This window comes from Anolis carolinensis, chromosome 1, assembly GCF_035594765.1.
Source record: "Anolis carolinensis isolate JA03-04 chromosome 1, rAnoCar3.1.pri, whole genome shotgun sequence".
Taxonomy (NCBI): domain Eukaryota; kingdom Metazoa; phylum Chordata; class Lepidosauria; order Squamata; family Dactyloidae; genus Anolis; species Anolis carolinensis.
The window spans coordinates 11,385,198-11,410,228 of record NC_085841.1 but is presented as its reverse complement, the minus strand read 5'-3'; the positions used below and the strand labels follow the sequence as shown (position 1 = coordinate 11,410,228).

The following is a 25,031-nucleotide window of genomic DNA, read 5'->3' as shown; positions in this document are numbered from 1 at the left end:
TCTCATATACAGTCATCTTCCGCCGACTCCAAGTCCATCTTTGGGGCGCAAATGGTCCCTAAAATGTGGAGAGGGCTCCAAAACGTCGCGCCTTCCCTTTACGCGCGGCTAAAGCGCACGGAAGGTTTGCCTCTCTTGTTGGCTTTTACGCGCGGCTTTTGAACCCTTTGCGCTACAGGTTTGGTGCCTCCGTCACCTTTTGACTTTGGGAAAACTAGGAGAGAGGCAAAGAGCTTTTAGAGAAAAGGGGGAGAGGCTGGGACAGCTCCAGCCTCCATCAGTTCTTGGGAATGCAAGAACTTCCCTCCCCTTTGGAGCAAGGAGTTCGTTGGCGCGTTGGTTGGGGACGAGCGGAGTCGGGCAAGGAAAGGGGAGGGGGCTCTCTGGAAAGAGGGAAGAAAGGAACCCACGAAGGGGGAAAGAAAGCCCTTCTCTCAAGCCGCTTTCTGTCCCCACGTAGAAACCCAGGCGGCTCTAGTTCTCAAACGTAAAGGGAAAAAGGGAAAGGAGAATGGATTGGGTGCATTTTTATTTTCTCTTTGCCTAGTGTTGAAAGTTTGATGAAGGAAATTAGTGCCTTTTGGATTGGCCTCGTCAAGGAGAGCATCTACACTGCGGAATTTATCAAATTTGACACCGCCTTAGCTGCGTGGCTCAATGCTATAGGATCTTGGCGTTTCAGTTTTAGAAAGTAGTCTTCTTCGCCAAAGAGTGAGTTGATGCCTCACCAAACTGCAACTCCTAGGATTCCACAGCAGTGAGCCAGACCTGTTCACATGGTGTCAAACTGCATTCATTTCACAGTGTAGACACACCCAAGATCAAATTAAGGGGGTGGAGGATCTAGATCAGGTCCAGAATGACAACTTTGGGAACTTGTGTGAAAATTGGATTCATTTTTTTTTTATCATGGCAGAAGTGCAAGTCACTTCTAGTGTAAGAGAATTGGCCATCTACAGAGACGTTACCCAGGGGATGCCCGGATGTTGTTACCATCCTGCTGGGAGGTTTCTCTCATGTCCTTGCAAGCTAGAGCTGACAGACTGGAGCTTATCCTGTCTTGTGGATTCAAACTAGCAACTTTCAAGTCAGCAACCCAACCTTCAGGTCGTCAGTTCAGCCGGCACAAGGGCTTATCTCATTGGGCCACTGCGGCTTCTCACTGGATTCATACTGTAGTGCTGTGGTTCTCAACCTGGGCCCCCCAGATGTTTTTGGACTTCAACTCCTAGACATCCTAACAGCTAGTAAACTGGCTGGGATTTCTGGGAGTTGTAGGCCAAAACAATCTGGGGGGGGGGGGGCAGGTTGAGAATCACTGCTGTTGTGGGAAAACTTTGTTTTGTCAGGCCAAGAAGATTGGAGGTATATCTTGGGGAAGCAATCTCGCCTGGCAGTCATTTCATATGTCAGTTTGAGCACTGAAAAATACATTCTAGGTATCCAAGAAAAGAGGCAGGTACATTGGCCAAAAGAAGGCAAATTAAGGAGATAGAAAGAGTTCTGGGTGGAAACAACTTTTAGTGTCCAATTCTCTGCCATGCAAGCAATTTGGAAACTGAAGGAAAGTTTCTCTTGGAAAGATGGAATGTTTTTTTGTGTGGAGGGGGATGCTTTCATTTTGGCCCCTGTCTTGCTATACGTTTGATATTTTTGACACCTCACCCTGTTATCAACAGCTCTGCTCAGGTCTTGCACACTCAGGACATTGGGGCTACATTGAGTGAGCCCATCAATCCTGAATGCTAACATCCTCTCTTCCTATTGTCTTCCACCCTACCAAGCATTATCCTCTTTTCTAGTGACTCATGATATGACCACAGCATGATTGTCTCTGCTTAGTCATCTCGGCTTCTAGAGAGTTCAGGCCTGATTTGTTCTAGGGCCCATTCATGTGTCTTTTTAACTCCACAGTATCCATAGAGCATTTCTCCAACACCACATTTCTACTTGGCACTAAGGCAAGCCACTTCCAGATCCAAGGGAGTGGGCAGCTCTGAATATGTCTACTGTCCATGTACTGGCTGGCAGGGCCAAGGCCAGAAATTCAGAGACAATAAACCACAAAGCACCACTTCCTCTTCATCCGCTCTACCCCTGGCAACATTGAGCCCAGCCTGGGCATCAATCCTTTGGGAGGAAAAAGAAAGGGAGAAATCAACAGTCTCTCCAGAAACATTTCTCTCTTGGTAGTGTTACAGCCTGAAAAGTGTGTGTCTCTGTGTGTGCATATTTGCTGTGCCAGCTGCACTTCTGAGCCACTGGGCCATGTGTATTTGTCACATATGATGGAGGTGATCCGGAGTGGGGTAATCTGGATCAGCTCTGGGGGAGTCCCCATGAGCAGTCTCTGAGCTGGACCAGTAGTGGGAGGGTGACCACACAGTTCAACACCAAACTGCCTCAGCAGCACTAGAACAAGTTTGGCACCACTAGGTGGTCTCTTTTACCCTCACTCTTCTGTCCCCAGTGTAGCATGGCGTTCAAAATTACTGTTGATTGTCACTCATCAAAAGTCCTAACACTGTCCAGTGTGCTACAACTCTATGTCAACATGTAGATAAATCATAAGAACATGATTTTTAAAAATACTTTTTTTCAATGACAACATTTTTATAATTATATAAAAACATGTCTTCAGTGCAAATTGGCTATGTGTGAATTTTACATACAATTTTTGTATAGGAATTCATATTTCTGCATTGAAATATTTGTAATAATAGAAAATGCTCAGAAGGTGTTAATTTAAACCTTAGACCAGGCATGGGCAGAATTCGGCCCTCCAGGTGTTTTGGACTTCAACTCCGGTGAGCTGGCTGGAGGGCGAAGTTTTCCTTGTTTGCTTTAGACACATAACTTGAAGGTAATTTCATACAATATTATAATTCTTTTTTTCCTTGAAACATTATACCAATCCATCTACAAGGAAAAAATGAGGAAAATCCCACTGATTCAGCTGCAGAGTCCTTCAGTTTGCTGGACTAAGTAGCAGCATTGCACCATTAGAAAGCAGAGGTGTCACTGTCTCAACCACCAATTTTGGATTTTGGACTATTTGGGTTTTCTGAATAAGGAATCCTCAACCTACAATTTGGCTTTGACAAATACTGTAAATATTTGTTTTGTTCTACTTTTCTTCCTGCAGTGGAGACATTTCCCAATGTATGATTGCTCTGTTCAACTGTTTTACCAAAGTGGCCATCACAACATGTTCTTGCCTCTGAGTATAGTGTGTATTTCTTTGTCTCTGGTACTAGCAAAACCATTGAAAACCATGGTCTTTGCAGTCACAGGGCAATGATCCATTCCCCTGATCATAATTAGGTGCTGCTTATTATCCCAAACATTGTAATCTGTTGGAAGCAGAGCACAAAGCAAAAATCAAACACAACACACTTTCGTCTCTTTTTGGAAAACTGTAAGTCAGAATAGTCAGGTTTACTCTGGCATAACTGAGAACGCAGCAGATATACTAAGGAATTTGCATGGTCTATGAGCTAGTACAAAACTTTGGCTGGGAGCTATTAATGCATATTGAAAAGTCTTAATTCTGGTGTGATCGTAATGTTGGACCCGGGACATATCTCTCCCATCCTCCCCAACACCAAATTAGAACTTGCTTGTATATTTTTTTTAATTACACACAAGCAATGCATCCTCGTCTCAGTGTGTGAGAAACAAGTGACAAAACCCAGAACGAATTACAAGAAATTCTCTTTCTCATTAAGTCTGCACAGAATGAGGATTTACTGCATGGGCAGCGATGGCCCCTGGGGGCTTCTTGCCCATAATCCCACCTCGGAAATGGCTCTGCAATTATTCTCACAAAAAATGCGGACAGGGCTTTCAGATTGGCATGCCTGCTTCACACATAACTAACTGCGATTGTTGAATGACAGTGGATTCCTTTGACTTCTTACTTTGCCCTTTCTTTCTTTTCTTTCTTTCTTGGCTGGATGCCCCAACTCCAGCGACACCAACTGACATAATACCTTTCTATCTGCCCTCCTCCCTCAACGCTTTCCTGTCCTGAACAGACAACATTTCCCATTGGCCTGTTTAGACACAATAATGCAGAGCGCATACAGTGAACTCCCTCGCCTGGGCTTGCTCAATCCTTCCTGGACATTAAGATATTATGACATGAATATATATTTGTGAGCTTGGCACCAAATGAGGATTTCACGCATAGGCAATATAGTGTGACAGAGGAATATCCAACATGACCTTGTGAAAGCTGCCAAGGACTCCAAAATAAACAAAGCAGAAGAAGATATGAAGAGCAGATGTTGAGATCCAGAACAAGAGTTTTGACATTTTTTTCCAGCAAAAAGAGAGGATCTAGAGCTGTGGGGAAGAGATAGAATCCTTTCTGGAGGGTTCACAGGTTGAGAGATTAAAGCTGGGATTGTTGAGGGAGTTAAATTGGTTAAGGGCACAGGCGGAGGTTCTTCAGGCAGTCTGGAGAAAGAAGGGGAGGGAAAATCTCAGGTCTGAGAAGAGACTAAAAGGTCAATGAACCAATGAAGAAGTAAGGTTAAAGATTTTCCCCTGACATTAAGTCTAATTGTGTCCAACTCGGGGTTGGTGCTCATCTCCATTTTTAAGCTGAAGAGCCAGCGTTGTCGTAGACACCTCTGTGGTCATGTGGCTGGCATGACTGCATGGAGCGCCGTTACCTTCCTGTAGAAGTGGTACCTATTAATATACTTACATTTTAGATGTTTTCGAACTGCTAGGTTGGCAGAAGCTGGGGCTGACAGTGGGAGCTCACTCCACTCCCCAGATTCGAACCACCAACCTTTCAGCCAGCAAGTTCAGCAGCTCAGTGGTTTAAGTAGGAAATAGCAAAAGTCTTTTGGGCAGCATAAGAAAGCATCGGGTTTCCTTCCTTTTCTATTAGCTTCTGATGTTTTTAATTGCCATGAAGCCAAGCTAGACTTAAGATGACCCTACTAAAGATAGATTTCCAACACACACACTCTAGCATCATCATCAACCTTTTCTTCCTACTGCTTCCCACTTGATTTATTTATTTACCATATTTATATCCGCCTTTCTCTACTCCAATGGGGACTTAAGGCGGCTTACAAATGGCACTTGTGCAGTGCCTTGGACATAAAACACAGACATAAAATAAAATTATTAAAATCAAAACAGACATAAAAACATAATTAAAATACATTTAGTAAAGTAAGACACTTTATTAAACATTACCATCTTTTCTAAGAAAGCATGCTTTATTATGATGTGACCAATAGCCTCTAAGGCAGGCATGGGCAAACTTCAGCCCTCCAGGTATTTTGGACTTGAACTCCTACAATTCCTAACAGCCGAAGTTTGCCCGTGCCTACTCTAAGGCATCTAAGGAGAGTTCAAGTGTGTTTCACTCTACATCACATGTATTTGTCTTTTTATCAGTCCATGACATCCATGTCTTCTAGCTCCACATTTCAGGTTTGTTCACTATCAAGCTTTCACAACCATACGTAGACATTATGGCATGGATTATCGCAATGTTGTTATTCAGGATCTTTTTTTTGTTCTCTCACAGCTGCCCTTCCAAGCTCTATTCTTTTTCTGATTTCTGTAGTTTGATAAGTTATAGAAAATTTCAAACTGCTTTAATATTCTCATTATCCATTTTAAAGTGATGTAAGTTGACAGCAATTATGATTATTATTAGGTTGCTGTGAGTTTTCTGGGCTGTATGGCTATGTCCCAGAAGCATTCTCTCCTGATGTCTCGCCCACATCTATGACAGGCATCCTCAGAGGTGTGAAGTCTGTTGGAAATTATGCAGGTGGGGTTTATATATTTGTGGAAAGTCCAGGGTGAGAGAAAGAACTCTTTGTCTGTTTGAGGCAAGTGTGAATGTTGCAAATGATCACCTTGATTAGCACTGAATAGCCTTGCAGCTTCAAACCTTGGCTGCTTCCTGCATGGAAGAATCCTTTATTGGGAGGTGATTAGCTGGCCCTGATTGTTTCTTGTCTGGAACATCAGGAGAGAATGCTTCTGAAAGATGGCCATACAGCCTGAAAAACTCTCAGTGATACCGGCCATGAAAGCCTTCGACAACATATTATTATTATTGTCAAAGTCTTTATTATGGTTATTATTATTGCTTTTTATTGTTATTATTGTAGAAGGCTAAATTATTAGGATTGTTTCCTTAATGTTCAGCAGTGATACTGCTTTTGGAGATTCTTCTTTCACTTTCATTCATAGTCATTCCAAGCCTTTACTATTTTCTGCTACTAGTTCAGTGCCATCTGCATATCTTAAATTGTTGATATTCCCTCCTGTAATTTGCATGCCTACTTTGACAATAATAATAATAATATGTTGTATTTGGGGCTGTCCTTGAGAAGGGATCAGAACATACAGAGAGAGCAAAATGGAGTGGTCAGGTTGTAAACTGGTATGCACTCTTGAGACAATATCTCATTGGTCTCATGTCTGTTTCTGAGCTCAATACTGGTGTGGTTTTGATTTAAAAAAACCCTAAAGTATTTCAGAGCAGAAAGAAAAGGTGCATATTATTACTGTGCTCCAAATAACTTGGATCCAAGCTATATATGAATGATCTCCACCTTTTATTGTCCAAGTAAAGACCTGTTGCACCAGTGTAGGTCTGACTCCCTTGCTATTTGGTTGCAGGGGTTTGTGTACTGACTCAGCCCGTACCCTCAATGAAAGCCTGAGATTTGCTCTTCCAAATTTCACAGCTGGAATTTCCTTACAGGGTTTGCATCCTGTCAGGAACCCAAGTACTTTTGCTTTCTCTGAATAGATTCTGCCTGTGTGTTGGACACTATCTTGGTGAGCTTGCCAAAATCTCAATATATTCAAAAGCACTAGACCCAGAGGCAGGTTGTTCTTCTCTGGCTGTTTCTTGAAATTAATCAGTGGCAATCATTCTGGTTCCAATACTAAGGGAATCTAACCCAAGAACCAGCCAGTTCTGGCATAGCAATATGAAACGCTGTGCTGCTTTTGGACTATAGCTCCCAGAATTACGTAACTGGCATGGTCAGGTCCTATGCAATGTTGCCAAAGTACTATAAAAGATAAGGTACCTTATGCACTCTGTGTCCAGCCACCTCTCTGGGTTCCAAATGGGCTTTGGGGATGCTTCAAAACTACATTAAGGTATTTGATTAAAATGTTTCCTCTAAGAATACCTAGGTCTTTCAGTATGGCTATATGTTCAACTTGCAACAGAAGTTGACCGGAGCTTAGACTAGAATATACCTTTCTAGGAATTCTAGATATTCCTGTTAGATTCTATAGTCAATGTTCAGGAGAAGTCAATGTGTCTACTCTGTCTGGGTGAGCAATTGGGCTGAGACCTTGAAATTAACGTCCCAGGTGGGATTAGTGACACCCGAAATATAACTGAACTGCAACTCCCAGCATTATTCACCTTTGACAATGCTGACTAAGGTTGCTAGGATCCAAGGCTTTAGCCATGGGGGCTGGGTTAGGGGTTCAACCCCCCCCCCCCCGCCAAAAAAAAACTGGTTTACTCATGGATTTTAACTTCTTGAGTGTCTACTGAAGTTTATCGATGGAGCCTGATTTGCAAATTATTTTGCATTATGGAACTACTCTTCATGATGAGCTCAAAACAGTTTCAACTCCACCCCTGCCCCCCGAATTTTTTTTACTGGCTATGGCCTGCTGGGACCTGCAGCTGAACACCATCTGGAGAGCTGCATGTTTTGAAACCCTGGTTTATGCACTTTTAAGCACATTGGTTTGGTTATCAAGAAAGAGAAAGGTACATGGGATAATAGGGATTTGAATGTTTTGATCCCTGGAGGAGACTATTACCATACAGGGAAAATACTGAGTGACAGGTAGATCAATAGGTGCTGTCAGTTAGCCCAGGTCTGTTCTACAGTCAACAAAATGATAATCTGGACAGGATAAATGTGACTTACAACCAAAAGTTACAGCATAAACTCCTGTTGTTCAGTATCCTATCCAGACAGTCATGCTGTTTCCCATCATATTCCAATCCTTTCTCTCTCCCCGACAATCAGCCCACATTCCACATATGTCCCAACATTTCACAGATGAAAACTAGGACATACATGGTTAAGATGACCACAGTTATACATGAGGAAGCAGGGCCGGCCGGAGATATTTTTAAATGTTAAGCGGGGGTGCTAAAAAGCGCCCCCGCCACCGGCCCCGCCTCCCACGCCCTGGCCCCGCCCAGCATGCCCTGGCCCCGCCTCCCACGCTGCATGGGAGGCGGGGCCAGGGCGAATAGTGCTGGGGGCGGGGTCAGAGTTGGCCCCGCCCCCCGTCCAGCATGCCCTGGCCGCGACCAGGAAGTAAGGGCAAAATGGCCTATCTGTGCTGTGCGCATGCGCACAGCCAGATAGGCCTTTTTGCCCTTACTTCCTGGTCGCGGCCGCCGATCGCCCGGGCGATTGGCGGCCGCGACCAGGAAGTAAGGCCATTTGGCCCTTAGTCTACAAACTAAAGGCAAAAATGGCCTATCTGGCAGGGCGCATGCGCACAGCACAGCTAGGCCATTTTGCCCTTAGTCAACAAACTAAGGGCAAAAATGGCCTATCTGGCAGTGCGCATGCGCACTGCCAGATAGGCCATTTTTGCCCTTAGTTTGTTGACTAAGGGCAAAATGGCCTAGCTGTGCTGTGCGCACGCGCACAGCACAGCTAGGCCATTTGGCCCTTACTTCCTGGTCGCGGCCACCGATCGCCCAGGCGATCGGCGGCCGCGACCAGGAAGTAAGGCCCAAATGGCCTAGCTGTGCTGTGCGCGTGCGCACAGCACAGCTAGGCCATTTTGCCCTTAGTCTACAAACTAAGGGCAAAATGGCTTATCTGGCTGTGCGCATGCGCACAGCACAGATAGGCCATTTTGCCCTTAGTTTGTAGACTAAGGGCAAAATGGCCTATCTGCTTGTCGTGGTTTGGCGTGGGCGCGGGGATTGAAGCCCCGCGCCAACACCGGAGGCGTCGGTGGCGCTATGGGTCGCTGTCGACGCCTCGACAGCGCCCCTAGCGGCCAGCGCCCGAGGCGGCCGCATCAGCGGCCTCGTAGAAACAACCGGCCCTGTGAGGAAGAACACATAAGCTAGGAAGGGTGTAGCAGTTTGCTTTTTTCTTAGAATTTCATTGTACGAGGCATGGAAACTGACATTGCAGCAATGTGAACATCCTGGAACTAATCTGTCTTGTTCTTGTGATTAATCCTAGCTATAAATGGGTAAGTGAAGTGATGTCAGTAGGCAGGATTCTGATCTTCTCTCTCTTCCCTCTCGCTATTCCCAAGCTTTCCATTTTCCTCTTATTTTATAGTTTATGGTAATATTTGCTACTTCTTTTAAAAAAAGCTGGGATTACACAATCAGTACGTAATGGTAGTACAAAAAGATAGGGTTATAAGGATGTGAAAGTATAATTGCGGAACTATAAATTGGTTAATCAACCCAGTTGTCCTATTGAACAGAGGTGCAATATAAAATGTATCCAACCTGGTATGTATCTGTTATCAATGCCAATGTGATTGTAGTGGAATAGCAGGTTAGTGTAATAAAGTCCATAGTCCCTCATTTCTTCCTCACTAAGTGCCAACTACACCAAATGAGGACGGTTGGAGGGTATATCATTCTGTTCCATTAAGTATCCTCATTAGGTTCTTCAGCTTTGGAAAGGAGAATTCCTTAAAGATATTTTTGTATTTTTATGAACTTCAGGATTATTCAGCCTTTAGTGATACTTCCTTATTGTCTGTGAATGGTACTATTGTGGCTTAATAAAAACCCCATTTACAGAATAAATTTACTGTTATTATATAGAATTCCATTTTCCTGTAATGAAGGCAGTCTAGGGTCTTGACAGAGTAATTGTGTACATGTCACCCACTTAATACATGATCAGAGACATTTTTAAGGGCAGAACTATAGAATAAATAATGCATATCTCAGAAATGTTCATCATGATTGTTTGGGTAAACAGGCTGGATGGGCTCCATCCCAAGGAACTGTTGCAAGCTGAGTAAATAATACATGGAGAGAATAATGCACATTTTTAAAAGTCCATAATTACATATTTACATGATAGTCTGTAAATTCCATAATTACTTATTTACACAATACACCATAACAGCTGCTACTGTCTATTATATAGCAACTCTTGCATAATGGCATTATGGATTTCACAAGTGCAAAAGAAATGTAAATAAATGACTGCATTGAGAAGTGTTCAATCAATCACAAATATATCTATCTACCTATCTGTTTACCTATCTGTGGCTCCATCCAGGGATGGAACACTGCATGGTGAAGAAGGCTTCCGTGTATATCAGGAACCATGAGTTTTAGTCAGATGCCCATCTGAATTCAGAAGCTGTCTATCCGAATTGGATGCCTTCCAACTGGTTCCAATGGGGCATACATCCGAATGCACATCCCCATCCAGATGTAGATAGGAATGCACATTTCATTGCACATCTAAATGGGCTTCCGGTTGAAAGTAATAGATGACTTCCATACTCTGATGCACATCCAATTTACTCACGATTTCTGATTACCCATGGAACCCTATTCATGGATGCAAATTACCTGATCTGGATTGTAGTTTATATTATTGTTATTACTATCCATGGTCCATCAGTATGAATAACTGAGGTCAAATATATTCCATAGAATTGCACTGGAGGAGTGGGGGTTATTTTTTTGACCATGGGTAAGTAAAGTCATGGATATCAAATCTATGCATAAACATGCCATAGTTTTACTTCTTGGGAGGAGAGCAATAACAGTCTCGATAAAATAATGAAGAGTAGAGATATTATTCTGGAAACGAAGGTCCGCATAGTTAAAGCAATGGTATTCCCCGTAGTAACCTATGGATGTGAGAGCTGGACCATAAGGAAGGCTGAATGAAGGAAGATAGACGCTTTTGAACTGTGGTGTTGAAGGAAAATCCTGAGAGTGCCTTGGACCACAAGAAAGTCAAACCAGTTCAAATTCCAAGAAATAATGCCCAACTGCTCACTGTAGGGAAGGATATTAAAGACAAAGATGAAGTACTTTGGCCACATAAAGAGAAGACAGGAGAGCTTGGCGAGGATGGTGATGGTGGGGAAAATGGAAGGAAAAAGGAGGAGGGGCCAACCAAGGGCAAGATGGATGGATGGTATTCTTGAAGTGGTTGGCTTGACCTTGAAGGAGCTCAGGGTGGTGAAGGCCAACAAGGAGCTCTAGCATGGGCTGGTCCATGAGGTCACAAAGAGTCAGAAGCAACTGAATGAATAAACTTACTGAAAATACTGATGAACAAGTATGCCTCATCTCAGAAATTACAACGACATATCTAGGATCCTACTAGTTAGTCCCAAGTAAAGTAGATCAATCGAATAAACTGTTGAATATTAACTCATTACATAGGCAAACACAGTGAATCCAGTGAGAACTAACTAGATTTAGGCCCCTGTAATATGGTTATACTCAGCTTACAAAACCATGAACCTTATATGACTGTTACACAATGGCTCGGGGCGGTGATGGCCAACAGGGAACTCTGGAGTGGACTGGTCCATAGGGTCACGAAGAGTCAGAAACGACTGAGTGAATGAAGAAGAATAAGACACAATGGCCAAACAGTGCAGTCACAAGACTAAGGAAACTGAGGATGCATCTGCTCTGCAGAATTACTGATGTTTGACACCATTTTAATTGCATAGCCCAATGCCATAGTGCTGGTTCTTCACCAAACTACAGCTCCCATGATTCCATAGCATTAAGCCATGGCAGTGAATGTGATGTCAAACTGCCGTAATTCTAAAGTGCAGATGTATCCTGAAAAATATGTGCGATACCGGCAGGATTCCTGCTATTGAGTGGAAAAGTTTAACCTGGGAACTTTGGAGACCATACATTTCTTGAAAGCTCCACCATGACATATTTATTTTGCCAGTAAGCAAATGGCAAGTGAGCTGGCTCTCATAATTATAGGAGATCTGTTCCCGGTCAAAACTAGTGGTTTGTGAGTGTCCGAGTTAGACTTCATTTACTGCTTTTTATTGTAATAGGGTTTGAAGACAAAGACAGATCTCTTCCCTGCAGTGTTAACTACTCTAAGAGGGAGCATTATGGAATGTCATATTTTGCCTTTTATAATGATAAATATTTGTGAGACACAGCCGCGTGGAAAGTCTGCATGTATAAACATGTCTGTCCTGTCGGTTAGGATAAAGAATAAATCTCTTGTTTATTTTTACTGGAAAATTGTCAGGAACTAAGTGATTCCTGACAGGTAAAGAATCCACTATGCACAGTTCTATATATGCATTTGTGTGTGTGTGTGAATGATATAAATACACAAACATACACTGCAGTGTGTCTTCTCTAGCTGTGCAATAGAATTCAGATCGTATATATGATCCATCATCAGGCATCTAGAGAATCTCATATCCACAAAGGTGAGGAAGATTCTAACAAGAAACCTTTTACAGTTGGCCCTCTGTGTCCGCAGATTCTACCATACACAACTTGAAAATATTTCACACACACAAGCCCTTTCCAAAAAACCAACCATTGATTTTGCCATTTTGTATAAGGGACACCATTTTACTATGCCATTATATATATATTGATATCCATGGGGATCCTGGAATCGAATGCCAGCAGATACCAAAGGCCCACTGTATCCTTTTTGTGCTATATTAGCCTTCTACATGCAGTCATATCTCAATTATACCAGCCTCACAAGTCCTCTTTTTTTTGTGTTCCCAGTCCCCTGTTTCATTCCTTCTCCTTTGTCTAACTGGAAGCTTTTAGTTGAATTAGAATTGGGAGAAAGGTAAAGAATGGCTGGAGAAATATAGACTTTTAGTGTCAGGTTATAGAACTGTAAATAATGCAATAAACTCTTGAGATGAATACAATGGGATTCTGCCATCACTGGTCTTGTTGCAGCTGTTTTGTGCTTGTTTACAACAGGCAAGATACACAGCAGCTGCCTTCAGAATTCCTTAAGGGGTATATTGAACACTGAAATAGAGAGAAGAGAGAAAAACATGTCAGCGTACCTCATCAGATACATTCATCGTGTTAAAGCATTGAGATTTAAGTTTGGCAAAAAAATTGGAAATAATAAAAAGTATAAACTACTGAAAGAAAAAAATGTGCATATTTGTCATGGAGCCAAATCCCAGGGCTGGATTTCCAAGCCCTGAATCTGGCTTCATAACATAAAACAACCCTGCAAGCACCTGGCGGGAGAAGATAAAATGAGCCTGGGAACTCAGGGTTGAAAGTATAAACAATTATAATTGATGTAGTGTGTGGGAATGGTAGTAATGTGATCCGGAGGGTGGGGTTTGATGATGATATTTGCGTGTGCTATTACGTTGCATCAGAAGTGATAAAATTGAATGTATGTAAACATTAGGTCATTCTCGACTTTTCCAAAGTCATGTATTCTTCAATAAAGATTGGATTTGAGAGCAGCTATCTTTGATCTGCGTTCAGACTGATCCTTTGAAGTGAGCGTGACATTTAAGTCGAGAATCCCGTTCTCACCCTCCTGCGGAATTCGCAGTGAAGTGATAATGAGTGGAGAAGGAGATCAAAGCCCAAATGGAGCAGGGAGGCCTTTGCAAGGGGCCCGGCCGTTGGGAGAAGAGACGCTGCAAGCCATAGCTTCCTCTACGGGGTACCCCAGGCCGGACGGCGTGACCCAGAGGATTCCCAGGGGAGGAAGAGGCGTCTCTGCGGCTGCGGAAACCAGTTGGGGATCCGGAGGAAGCATGCCGGAGACCGTGGCCCTGCGGTTATCCATCCTGGAAACAAATTTATCCAGGCTGTCGGAAACCGTAGGGAGGTTGGTGCCACTATTGGAAGAGAATCTCCAAAAGGAGCCCATCCGATATGGCGCCGAGAGAGAGCCAAGTAAAGAAGGAGATTGGAGCCAGAGGGGCCAGCGAGCATCAACGCAGAGTCCCGTGGCCGCGAGGGGCGAGGGAGATGAGGAATATTGGCAGGAGCTGGAGTTCCGAGACAGAATGGCACGCGAAGTGGAGCGCCAGCGAGCTCTGGGAACTCTGAGGCCGCCATCTCCAACAGAGCTCCCAACCCCCCGAATGGGCGTCGGGGTGGAAAGACCACTGGGGCCAGGGATCGGGTCCAGTGGATTAGCAGACGAAGGCGGAGAGGAGCAGGAGATCCAGGAAGAGGAGGAGAATGTGCTGTACGACGAGGGAAGACGAGATGCGGGGGCTACAGCGAGGCCCGTATGCGGATGGGTGGAAGGGCCGACAGCGGCGGCAGAATTTCGGGAGCCGTGCAGAATGACTACCGGAGTGGGGCGCGGCGTGTTCAGAGGGGCCGTCCAAGGAAACCCGATGCAACCCTTCCCCCTGCCTCCCAGACAGCACCAACGGGCCGCAGAATGGATGCCAAGGAGGGAAGATCTCAAACTAGAATACGGAGGGGAATCAGCTGAATTGAACTTTTTTCTAATTAGCATCAGAGGATACATGGAAGACAATGCACACACATTCCCCTCCGAAGCAAGCAGGGTTCGAGCCATCGGCAACACACTAAAGAGAGGAGCTGCAAGCTGGTATGTGCAACTACATGCCAGACGCGACCCATGCCTGAGGTCAGTGCCCCGCTTCCTCGCCGCACTGGAAAACCGGTTCAGAGACCGGCTAGAGCAATTGAGGGCTCGAGACCAGCTTAAAGGAATAAAGCAGAGGGACTACGCCCCGAGGTTTTCAGCTGGGCAGCGCACAGAGATGACCCCGAAACGCTCCAGGGATGGATTCAACTAGCGGGGCGCGTTGAGTCCACCCTGGCCCAAGTGAAGCGCTTCAGGAGCAGCGGCGGCCAGCAAAGACCGGTGGCAAGAGGCCGAGGAGAAACGAGGAAGCAGGAAAGGTCCGGAGGGAGGCCGGGGATTCCCTCCAGAGGAGACGACAACAAACCTAAACCGGGATGCTTTGTGTGTGGGAAGACGGGCCATCGAGCAGCAGAATGTTGGGCACGGAAGGGGGAGCCACCAAAACCCTCAAAACCCAAGCCAGCAACCGGGAGGCGTGCGGAGGAGGAGGTGCAAGCCCCAGAATCTTCGGAAAAACTGGTGAGTCGGGACAAACGCATGATAGTAGTGCCAATCTGCATCTCGGGGCTAGAGAATCGGGCCACCTGCAAGGCATTCGTGGATTGTGGTTGTTCTAGGAACATTATAACTCCGGAACTAGCAGGAGCGCTGAAGTGCCAGCAGATGGCGCTTGACTCCCCAATTGCATTTTCGCAGCTAGATGGATCAGTTGCTGCTGGGGAAGTATCTACAAAGGAAATAGGGGGGGTCCCATGTAAAATAGGCAAATGGGAAGGAAGAATATCCTTTGTGATAGCCCCTATTGCCGCATACCACGTAATATTAGGGATACCATGGCTCGAACAGGCTAATCCTGAAGTAGATTGGAGAGGAAAGAGCCTAGCATTTAAAGAACAGCAGACGCAATGGGAGATAAGCAAAATTGCAGAAGAGGAAGACGAGGGAGATGAAGCAGGTGAAATAGACCCACAGCTATTGCCACCTGAATACAGAGACTTTGTGGATGTTTTCAATCAGAAAGAAGCAAGTAAATTACCTCCCAAAAGGAATATAGAAGTAGAAATTGAAATAACCCCAGGAGCAAACTTACCAAAACCAAAAGTGTATCCCATGTCTGTGCAGGAGAAGGAGGAATTGAGGAAATATATTGATAAAAACCTGGCGCGAGGCTTCATTAAGCCATCCAATTCTCCTCTCGGGGCCCCAGTGTTATTTAGGAGAAAGAAAGACAACTCCCTAAGATTGTGCATTGATTATCGAAATTTAAATGCAATTACTAAGGACAATAAATACCCTATGCCCTTAGTAAAGGATTTAATTACCGTATTGAAGAAAGGGAGCATATTTACTAAACTGGATTTAATTGAAGCATATCATAAATTAAGAATCAAACCGGAGGATACTTGGAAAACTGCATTTTCCTGCGCATTCGGCCATTTTGAATATAAAATTTTGCCTTTCGGATTAAAAAACGGAGGCGGTTGCTTTATGCAGCTTATAAATGAAATACTACACCCATTGTTGTACAGAGGGGTATTCATATTCCTTGATGATATCTTGATTGTGAGCGAAGATAAGGAAAAGCACGTGAAATTGGTCCGGGAAGTGTTGCAGAGACTAAGAGAAGCAAAGCTGTACGCAAAACTGTCCAAATGTGAATTTAATAAAACTCAAATTGACTTTCTGGGGTATCGGATATCTCCAGAAGGGTTAGCTATGGATCCAGCTAAAGTATCAGATGTAAAAGAATGGGGAGTGCCTCAAACAAGGAGGCAATTGCAATCATTTCTGGGGTTTGCAAATTTTTATAGATCCTTCATAAAAGGCTTCGCGCAAATAACCGCACCCCTTACTGAACTTTTAAAAACAAAAGGGAAAGGGGAGACAGCAAAAGTAAAAGCTCCTGGCGCCAAACTGAGTTGGACGCCAGAATGCCAAAAGGCATTCGAAACACTAAAAGAATGCTTCACAGAAGGACCCATCCTAAAACATCCAGATATCAGAAGCCCTTTCATAATCCATTGCGATGCCTCAGACTGTGCGTACGGGGCAGTACTATTGCAAAAAGATCAAAACGGGAACTTAAAACCCTGTGGATATTTGTCCCGGAAGTTCAGCGAAACTGAAAAATGTTGGCCAATATGGGAAAAAGAGGCATTAGCCATATTAAAAGCCTTAGAATGCTGGCGACACTTCCTCGAAGGAAGCGGAATCCCATTTGAAATTTGGTCTGACCATAAGAACCTCCAGTATTTAAAGTCTCCTCGAAAATTGTCCCCCAAACAAATTAGATGGGCGCAATACTTCAGCAGGTTCGATTTCCAATTAAAATTTTTTCAAGGGAAGCAGAATGTCTTGGCAGATGCTCTTTCACGCATGCCTCAACACGAAGGCATAACCACAGCAAAAGAGGGGACAATATTCTCTGATAAACAATGGGGCTTAGCTGTCAGGACAAGAGCGCAAACCCAAAAGGAGAACACGGCTATTGTTGAACTCGACGGGGAAGATAATTGGGGAAACGAACTGAAACAGTCTTATGAAGGAGATCAGTGGATCGCATCCAACGCAGAAAAGGGGGAGCAGAAGGGGGGATTTTGGTTTGTTAACAAGAAACTGTATATCCCAGCAATATTAAGGATTAAGATTTTGCATCGTTTTCACAATAACCAGAGCGCTGGTCATACAGGAATTACAAAAACAACGAAGGCAATAGCAAAACATTGTTGGTGGCCAGGAATGAGGAAGGACATAAAGAATCATGTTGTTCAATGTGATGATTGTGCCAGAAATAAATCGAGAGGAGGGAAGCCTATGGGATTATTACAAACAGTAGCGGAACCTACCAGACCTTGGGAATGTGTAGCTATGGACTTTGTGGGGGAACTGCCGGTTAGCAAAGGACATCGCTATATTTGGACAGTATTAGACCTGTTTTCTAAACAGGCCCACTTTATAGCACTGACGAAACTGCCATCGGCCGAGAAACTAGCTGAATTGTACATAAACCATATTTACAAACTGCATGGATGTCCCAGTAGAGTGGTCAGTGACAGAGGAGTACAATTCACAGCAAAATTTTGGGAAAAATTCTTGGAAATGCTAGGAGCAGAAAGGAGTCTAAGTTCTGCTTTTCACCCCATGACAAACGGGGCAGTAGAACGTACTCAGCAGACACTTGGGCAGTTCCTTCGAATGTACTCCAACATGAGACAAAATGACTGGTCTAGGTGGTTGGCTTTTGCAGAACTAGCGTTTAATTCGACTATACATTCAGCAACAAATAAAAACCCCTTTGAAGTAGTTTACGGGTATGAAATACAGCCTTTGCCCCAGTTGCCAAGATGGACAGAGAATGAGGAAACAGAGGCAGGAAAATGGAAAACGCAAATGCTAGAATGCTGGAGTCAAGTGACTGCATCCTTAAAGGAAGCACACAAAAAGTATAAAGCGTTCGCAGACAGAAAGAGGGTGGAAGGCGAAAAATTGGATAAAGGAGATCTAGTGTGGTTAAGTACCCAAAACATCAAATTGGGGCTACCTTCGAGAAAATTGGGCCCCAAATATATTGGACCATTCAGAATACAGGGTGTTATCAATGAAGTAACTTTCCAGTTGGCATTGCCAAAAAGTTTAGGGAAAATACACCCAGTATTCCATCGCAGCTTACTGAAAAAGTATATGGGGACTTTGGACAAAATGGACACATAGAGTTATTGTTTGATTTGTTTCAGGACTATGATGAAAGAAGAACCGGAGAGGAGGACGAAGAAAACGAGGGCGCCATGTCATGGAGCCAAATCCCAGGGCTGGATTTCCAAGCCCTGAATCTGGCTTCATAACATAAAACAACCCTGCAAGCACCTGGCGGGAGAAGATAAAATGAGCCTGGGAACTCAGGGTTGAAAGTATAAACAATTATAATTGATGTAGTGTGTGGGAATGGTAGTAATGTGATCCGGAGGGTGGGGTTTGATGATGATATTTGCGTGTGCTATTACGTTGCATCAGAAGTGATAAAATTGAATGTATGTAAACATTAGGTCATTCTCGACTTTTCCAAAGTCATGTATTCTTCAATAAAGATTGGATTTGAGAGCAGCTATCTTTGATCTGCGTTCAGACTGATCCTTTGAAGTGAGCGTGACACATATTATTACCTTTTTTGGAGAAAAGAACCTGTTCCATGTTGTTTCTATCTAGTTTGTTAACTGAGGATGATTGCATTGTAGTTGTTCTTCTCTTTGGGTAACCCCATACTTTCTTAACTGGCAAACTATTTTTTTCAAAGTTTTCATTATAATTCAGAATCAGGAACTTCCCAGATCTACTCCAATTCCAATTATGGCATTGCAGCTTTATAATTATTAGCAGAAGTGTTTCCCCTTGTTTCCTTCCAGGTATTTTTCCTGGTTTCCTTCCAGGTATTTTTCCTGGTTTCCTTCCAAGACTCTCACAAATTTGTTTTGCATTCGAAATGCAATATGGGACAAGGCATCCAATAGAAACTAGAATTAATTTGATATTAAAATGGGATTTAAAAAGTCAATTGTTTACAAGAGAAAAAGTACTACCAATGAAATGTCTTGGTCAAATTTTAAATAATTTTGTTGGCGTTCAGCTTTGCAGTAGCAGGAATGGCTGAAAAAGTCATCTTAGTCCTTTTTTGTTAAGGGCTTGCCAAAATTTGTATGCTTCTCCATATTCAGCATGGAAAGAAGCCAAGATTAAAGCAAGCTGTTTCTGGGAGGAACTGAAATGTACAGAAACATTTGCCCAGGGCCAGTGCTTTAAGCACTTTGTTCTGGGTTTGAATTATGTATATTTAACTGTCAGAACCCTGCTACTAGAGCCTGGATGTGGCTCTGAGTTTCAGGGTCACTGACATTGATAAGACACCTGCGTCCCAGGACTCGGAGGAGAAACGGCTGATGGACTTGGCGGGGAATTTGCGCGGGGTTTTACTGAGCGGGAAGAGACTGTTCAAATGAGGGGGAGGGTATATAAAGGAGGGTTGGCCGGAGCCTCCCATTCTTGGCTTTTCTGATGTTCATGTTTCCTACAGTAAAAGTTTCTGGTGATATCACAGAGAGTCTTGTGTGTTCATTCAGGAGCGGCTGTGGTGAGCTGACACTAAGCCAAGAATACGGACACCATCCCGCTGTAGCGGTGAGGTGTAACATGCAAGTGGAGGATGAAGAGCTCTTGGGCGCCGGAGGAGGAAGGTCGGAAAGGGCCACTCCCGAGACGGACGCTGAGTTCCACCAGCTGGCGGCCCTGGCGTCATCCACCGCTTATGCCCAGCCAAATGGGGTAACCCAGAGGCGCGGAGTGGTGCGGGGAGATAGCACCGGAGGAGAGGAAGGTTCACCTTCCCCAGGCCCGCAAAAGATGGTGTTTCTGGAGGAGAGGATGTCGGCGATGGAGACCACCCTGGCAGTGATGTCGAGGGCGATGGAGCGCCTGGCGGTTTTGGCGGAGCCGGAGCGAGGAAGGGAACTCCGGGCTAGCTCAATGTGGGACGTGAGCATGGGAAGCAGCCAGGGCTTTGCAGACCTCCCAGCACCGAAGGGAAGGGAAATGCGAAAGGAGCCCGGTGCCCGGCCCAAGATCCAAACGAGCCTGACGCGGGTGGAGGAGAGTGACGACGAAGGGGAAAAGCCTCCGAGAATCCCGGCTACGCTCCCAACTGAGACCCTGGTGCCCCTGGCGAATGCCGGGCGTGGCACAGGACAAAGGGAAGCAGCAGCGGGGCCCACTGGCCCGCAAGGGGGCTTGCGACGGGCGGAGGATTGGGGATTGCCACCACAGGGACCCCTACCGAGACGAGAGGAACTAAGGATCGAGTTTGGGGGAGAGTCCTCTGAACTGGATTTTTTCCTGACCACGGTGAGGGGCTATATGGAGGACAATGCCCACACTTTTAGAACGGAATCCAGCCGGGTACGGGCCATTGGTGCAGTGTTGAAGAGGGGAGCGGCCAGCTGGTACGTTCAACTGCACGCGCGGCGCGACCCATGTCTGGGATCACTCCGACGCTTTATGGGGGCCCTGGAGACCCGTTTCCGAGATCCACTGGAGCAGATCCGGGCGAGGGAGGAGTTGAAGACCGTCTCCCAGGGGCAGAGGTCGGTATCTGAGTATGCGGAGGAGTTCCAATGCCTCGCTGAAAAGGTGCCGGAATGGTCTGCAGTGACAAAGATAGAACTCTTCAAAGAGGGGCTCAGGCGGGAGATCCTCTCCTGGGCGGTGCATCGTGATGAGCCCGACACACTGCGCGGATGGATTCAGCTGGCGGGGCGCATCGAGACATCGCTGGCCCAGGCGAGGAGGCACCGAGGAGGGCTACAGCAGCGGCCGCAGATGAAAGAGGGGAGCCGGAAGGAGGGATCAACCCCAGCCGGGAGGAGAACGGAGCCGACAGGGAACGTGAGCACCAGCAGGAGGGGCTGCTTCGTGTGCGGCCGTTTGGGCCACAGGGCTGCCGAGTGCTGGCAGAGAAAAGGGGAAGGCGGAGGCCCGCCCAAACCAAGAGCCGTGGCAGGGAAACGCGCCGAGGAAGAACCACCGATGAGGCACCACTCGGGGGGGTTGGTAAGTCAGGACAAAGCCATGATAGTGGTCCCCATTCAGCTGGAAAGTGGCAGCAAACAAGCAACCTGCAAAGCATTTGTGGATTGTGGATGTTCCAGGAACATCATCTCCCCTGAATTAGCCGAGGGATTGGGATGCGAAAGAACGAACCTAGAATCCCCAATAGCTTTTTCGCAGTTGGACGGATCCACAGCATCGGGATCATTAGCTAAGTACAGTGCCGAAGATGTAAAGTGTAAGATAGGGAGTTGGGAAGGAAAGGTGTCATTTGTGATATCACAAATAGCCAGCTATAATGTTATACTAGGCATGCCATGGCTGGGGCAGGCCAACCCGCAAATCAACTGGGAGGATAAGAGCATGATTTTCAGGATGAAGTTGGAAGGAGGGAGCCAGGAAGTGGAAAGGGAGCCGGGGAAAAGGGGGGAGGAAGACTCTATCAGGATAGCAGAACTGGCAGATAAATTACCCCCAGAGTATCGGGATTTTGTGGACGTATTTGATGAGAAGGAAGCAGACAGTTTCCCACCGAAGCGGAGAGTTGAAGTGAAGATAGAGCTAGTCCCAGGAGCAGAGCTTCCTAAGGCAAAAATATACCCAATGTCGGCTAGGGAAAAGGAGGAACTGAGAAAATACATTGATAAAAACCTAGCGAGGGGTTTCATAGAGCCTTCAAATTCCCCTCTAGGGGCGCCTGTGTTGTTCAGGCGCAAAAAGGACCAAACGCTGAGGCTCTGCATTGACTACAGGGGCCTGAATGCAATCAGTTCTGGAAATAAATACCCCCTACCTTTAGTGAAGGACTTGATCGCCCAGTTATCGGAGGGACAGATATTCACTAAATTGGACTTAATTGAAGCGTACCATAAATTGCAGATTAAGCCAGAGGACAGGTGGAAGACGGCCTTCTCCTGTGCATTCGGATTATTCAATTATCGTGTGCTCCCTTTCGGTTTGTGCGGCGGAGGCGCCGCGTTCATGCAATTAATCAACGAAGTGTTGCATCCACTGTTGTACAAGGGAGTCTTTGTTTTCTTAGATGACATATTGTTAGTATCTCGGACTAAGGAGCAACACATAGAACTAGTCAGGGAAGTCCTGCAAAAGTTGAGAGAAGCAAAACTGTATGCGAAGCTTGCCAAGTGCGAGTTCAATAAAGACCAGATAGACTTTCTGGGGTATAGGATTTCCTCCCAGGGAGTGGCGATGGACCCTGCGAAGGTAGAAGACGTGAGGGGGTGGGAAGCACCCAAAACACGGAAGCAGCTGCAATCCTTCCTAGGGTTCGCAAACTTCTATAGAACATTTATCAAGGACTTTGCGCGCCTCACTTTGCCATTAACGGATTTGTTAAAGACTAAAGGCAGGGGAGAAACAGCCAAAGTGAAGGCCCCAGGGGCCAAACTGACCTGGACAATAGAATGCCAGGAAGCTTTCGAAGCCCTTAAAAAGCGTTTTACTGAGGAGCCTGTCCTACAGCACCCTGATATGTCTAAAGCCTTTGTATTACATTGCGATGCGTCAGACCGGGCATATGGGGCAGTTCTGCTGCAGAAAGACGAGGGGGGGAACCTGAAGCCATGTGGCTATCTGTCAAAAAAGTTTAGCGATACAGAAAAAAACTGGCCGATTTGGGAGAGAGAAGCCTTAGCGATTCTAAAAGCACTAGAGTGCTGGAGACACTTCCTGGAAGGAAGTGGAACACCGTTTGAGGTGTGGACTGACCATAGAAATTTACAGTATCTAAGATCCCCTCGTAAACTATCAGCGAAGCAAATTAGATGGGCCCAATATTTCAGCCGTTTTGATTTCAGACTCAGATTCTTCCAGGGGAAACATAATATACTCGCTGACGCTCTCTCTCGAATGCCTCAGCACGGGGGAGGAATTCAGGAATCTGAAGGGAGTATTTTTCTTGATAAGCAATGGGGCCTGGCAGTACTTACTCGAGCACAAGCGGCCAAAGAAAACAAACGTACTGCCATTTCCACGGGGGGAGGAGAAATATGGGAGGAAGAGTTGAAGCGAGCGTATGGAATGGACAAATGGTTACAAACAAACAAAGAAAAGGGAGAATTGTGTGGGGATTTGGTGTTTGTAAATAAGAAATTGTATATTCCTGAATGTTTAAGACGAGAAATGTTAAGGAAGTACCATGATAACAAGGGTGCGGGTCATCTAGGCCCCACCAGGACTATTAAACTGTTGGCCAAACAATGCTGGTGGCCCGGAATGAGGAAAGACGCCAGGGGATACGTCACGCAGTGTGAATTATGTGCAGAGGGAAAAACACCACCGGGGAAGCCCCAGGGGCTATTGCAGAAGGTGGTGGAGCCCATGAGGCCATGGGAATGCGTAGCCATGGATTTTGTAGGCGAACTACCCCCCAGCAGAGGCCACAGATACATTTGGACAATATTGGACCTATTCTCAAAACAGGCACACTTTGTGGCTCTGCCAAAACTTCCTTCAGCTGAAAAACTTGCTGATTTGTATGTGAAGCATGTATATCGCCTACATGGGTGTCCCGACAAGATAATTAGTGACCGGGGAGTCCAATTTACTGCAAAATTTTGGGGAAAATTCTTACAGCTGTTAGGAGCAGAAAGGAACCTGAGCTCTGCCTTTCATCCCGCGACCAACGGGGGGGTCGAACGTACCCAACAGACACTGTGCCAATTCTTAAGGATGTACACCAATTATAGACAGGATGATTGGGCGGACCTTCTTCCGTTTGCTGAGATGGCTTTTAACGGGGCTGTACATTCGGCCACAGGTCGTGCCCCATTCGAAATAGTATACGGACAGGAGGTGGCACCTTTCCCCAGGCTACCCGAGTGGAAGGAAGGGGAGGGCCAGACCGACGAGGAATGGCCGGCCAAAATCAAGCAAGGGTGGCAAACCGTGGTAGAGGCATTGCGGGAAACACAAAAGAAGTACAAGCTCTTTGCGGATCGTAGGCGCCGAGAGGGGGACAAATTGGGCGAAGGAGATCTGGTTTGGCTGAGCACAAAAAACCTGAAATTGGGGTTCCCATCCAAGAAATTGGCTCCACGCTATATAGGGCCATTCAGGGTAGCAAAAAGAATAAACGAAGTGACCTATGAGCTGAGGCTACCAAAGGACCTAGGAAAGGTACACCCGGTATTCCATTGCAGCCTGTTAAAAAAGTATAAAGGAACTCTGGACAGCGGAGAACAATAGTTGTGTTTAATCTTTTCCTTCCAGGACGAAGGGGAGGAGGACGCCATGTCAGAACCCTGCTACTAGAGCCTGGATGTGGCTCTGAGTTTCAGGGTCACTGACATTGATAAGACACCTGCGTCCCAGGACTCGGAGGAGAAACGGCTGATGGACTTGGCGGGGAATTTGCGCGGGGTTTTACTGAGCGGGAAGAGACTGTTCAAATGAGGGGGAGGGTATATAAAGGAGGGTTGGCCGGAGCCTCCCATTCTTGGCTTTTCTGATGTTCATGTTTCCTACAGTAAAAGTTTCTGGTGATATCACAGAGAGTCTTGTGTGTTCATTCAGGAGCGGCTGTGGTGAGCTGACATTTAACCACATTCATATTGAATTTGTATTCCTACCTCTTCTTTTATTTTCTTGGACAGTTCCTCATTTTTAAAGCTTAAGTGGCAGGCAGGTACAACACAATATTCACTGTGTTGTCCCTGTATAATTGGATTAGTGCAAATGGGTAAGATATCGACGTAGCCTGAAGATAATTTTATACACAATATTTTAATAATTTTGCACATGAGATAAAGTTTGTTTACATTGAACCATCAGAAGACACTGTCTCAGCCACCCATGTAGACAATTTTG

General features: G+C 45.5%; 1 protein-coding gene across 1 annotated transcript; it reads left to right on the top strand.

Annotated features, from left to right (window-relative positions):
- Nucleotides 1-19,436: 19,436 nt before the first annotated feature.
- Nucleotides 19,437-24,752, top strand: LOC134296128 (uncharacterized). Its single transcript, XM_062970258.1, has 2 exons — nt 19,437-21,206; nt 24,435-24,752. Exons 1-2 carry the CDS (start codon nt 19,659-19,661, stop codon nt 24,474-24,476), a joined length of 1,590 nt encoding a protein of 529 aa, XP_062826328.1. The 5' UTR covers nt 19,437-19,658; the 3' UTR covers nt 24,477-24,752.
- Nucleotides 24,753-25,031: the final 279 nt, after the last annotated feature.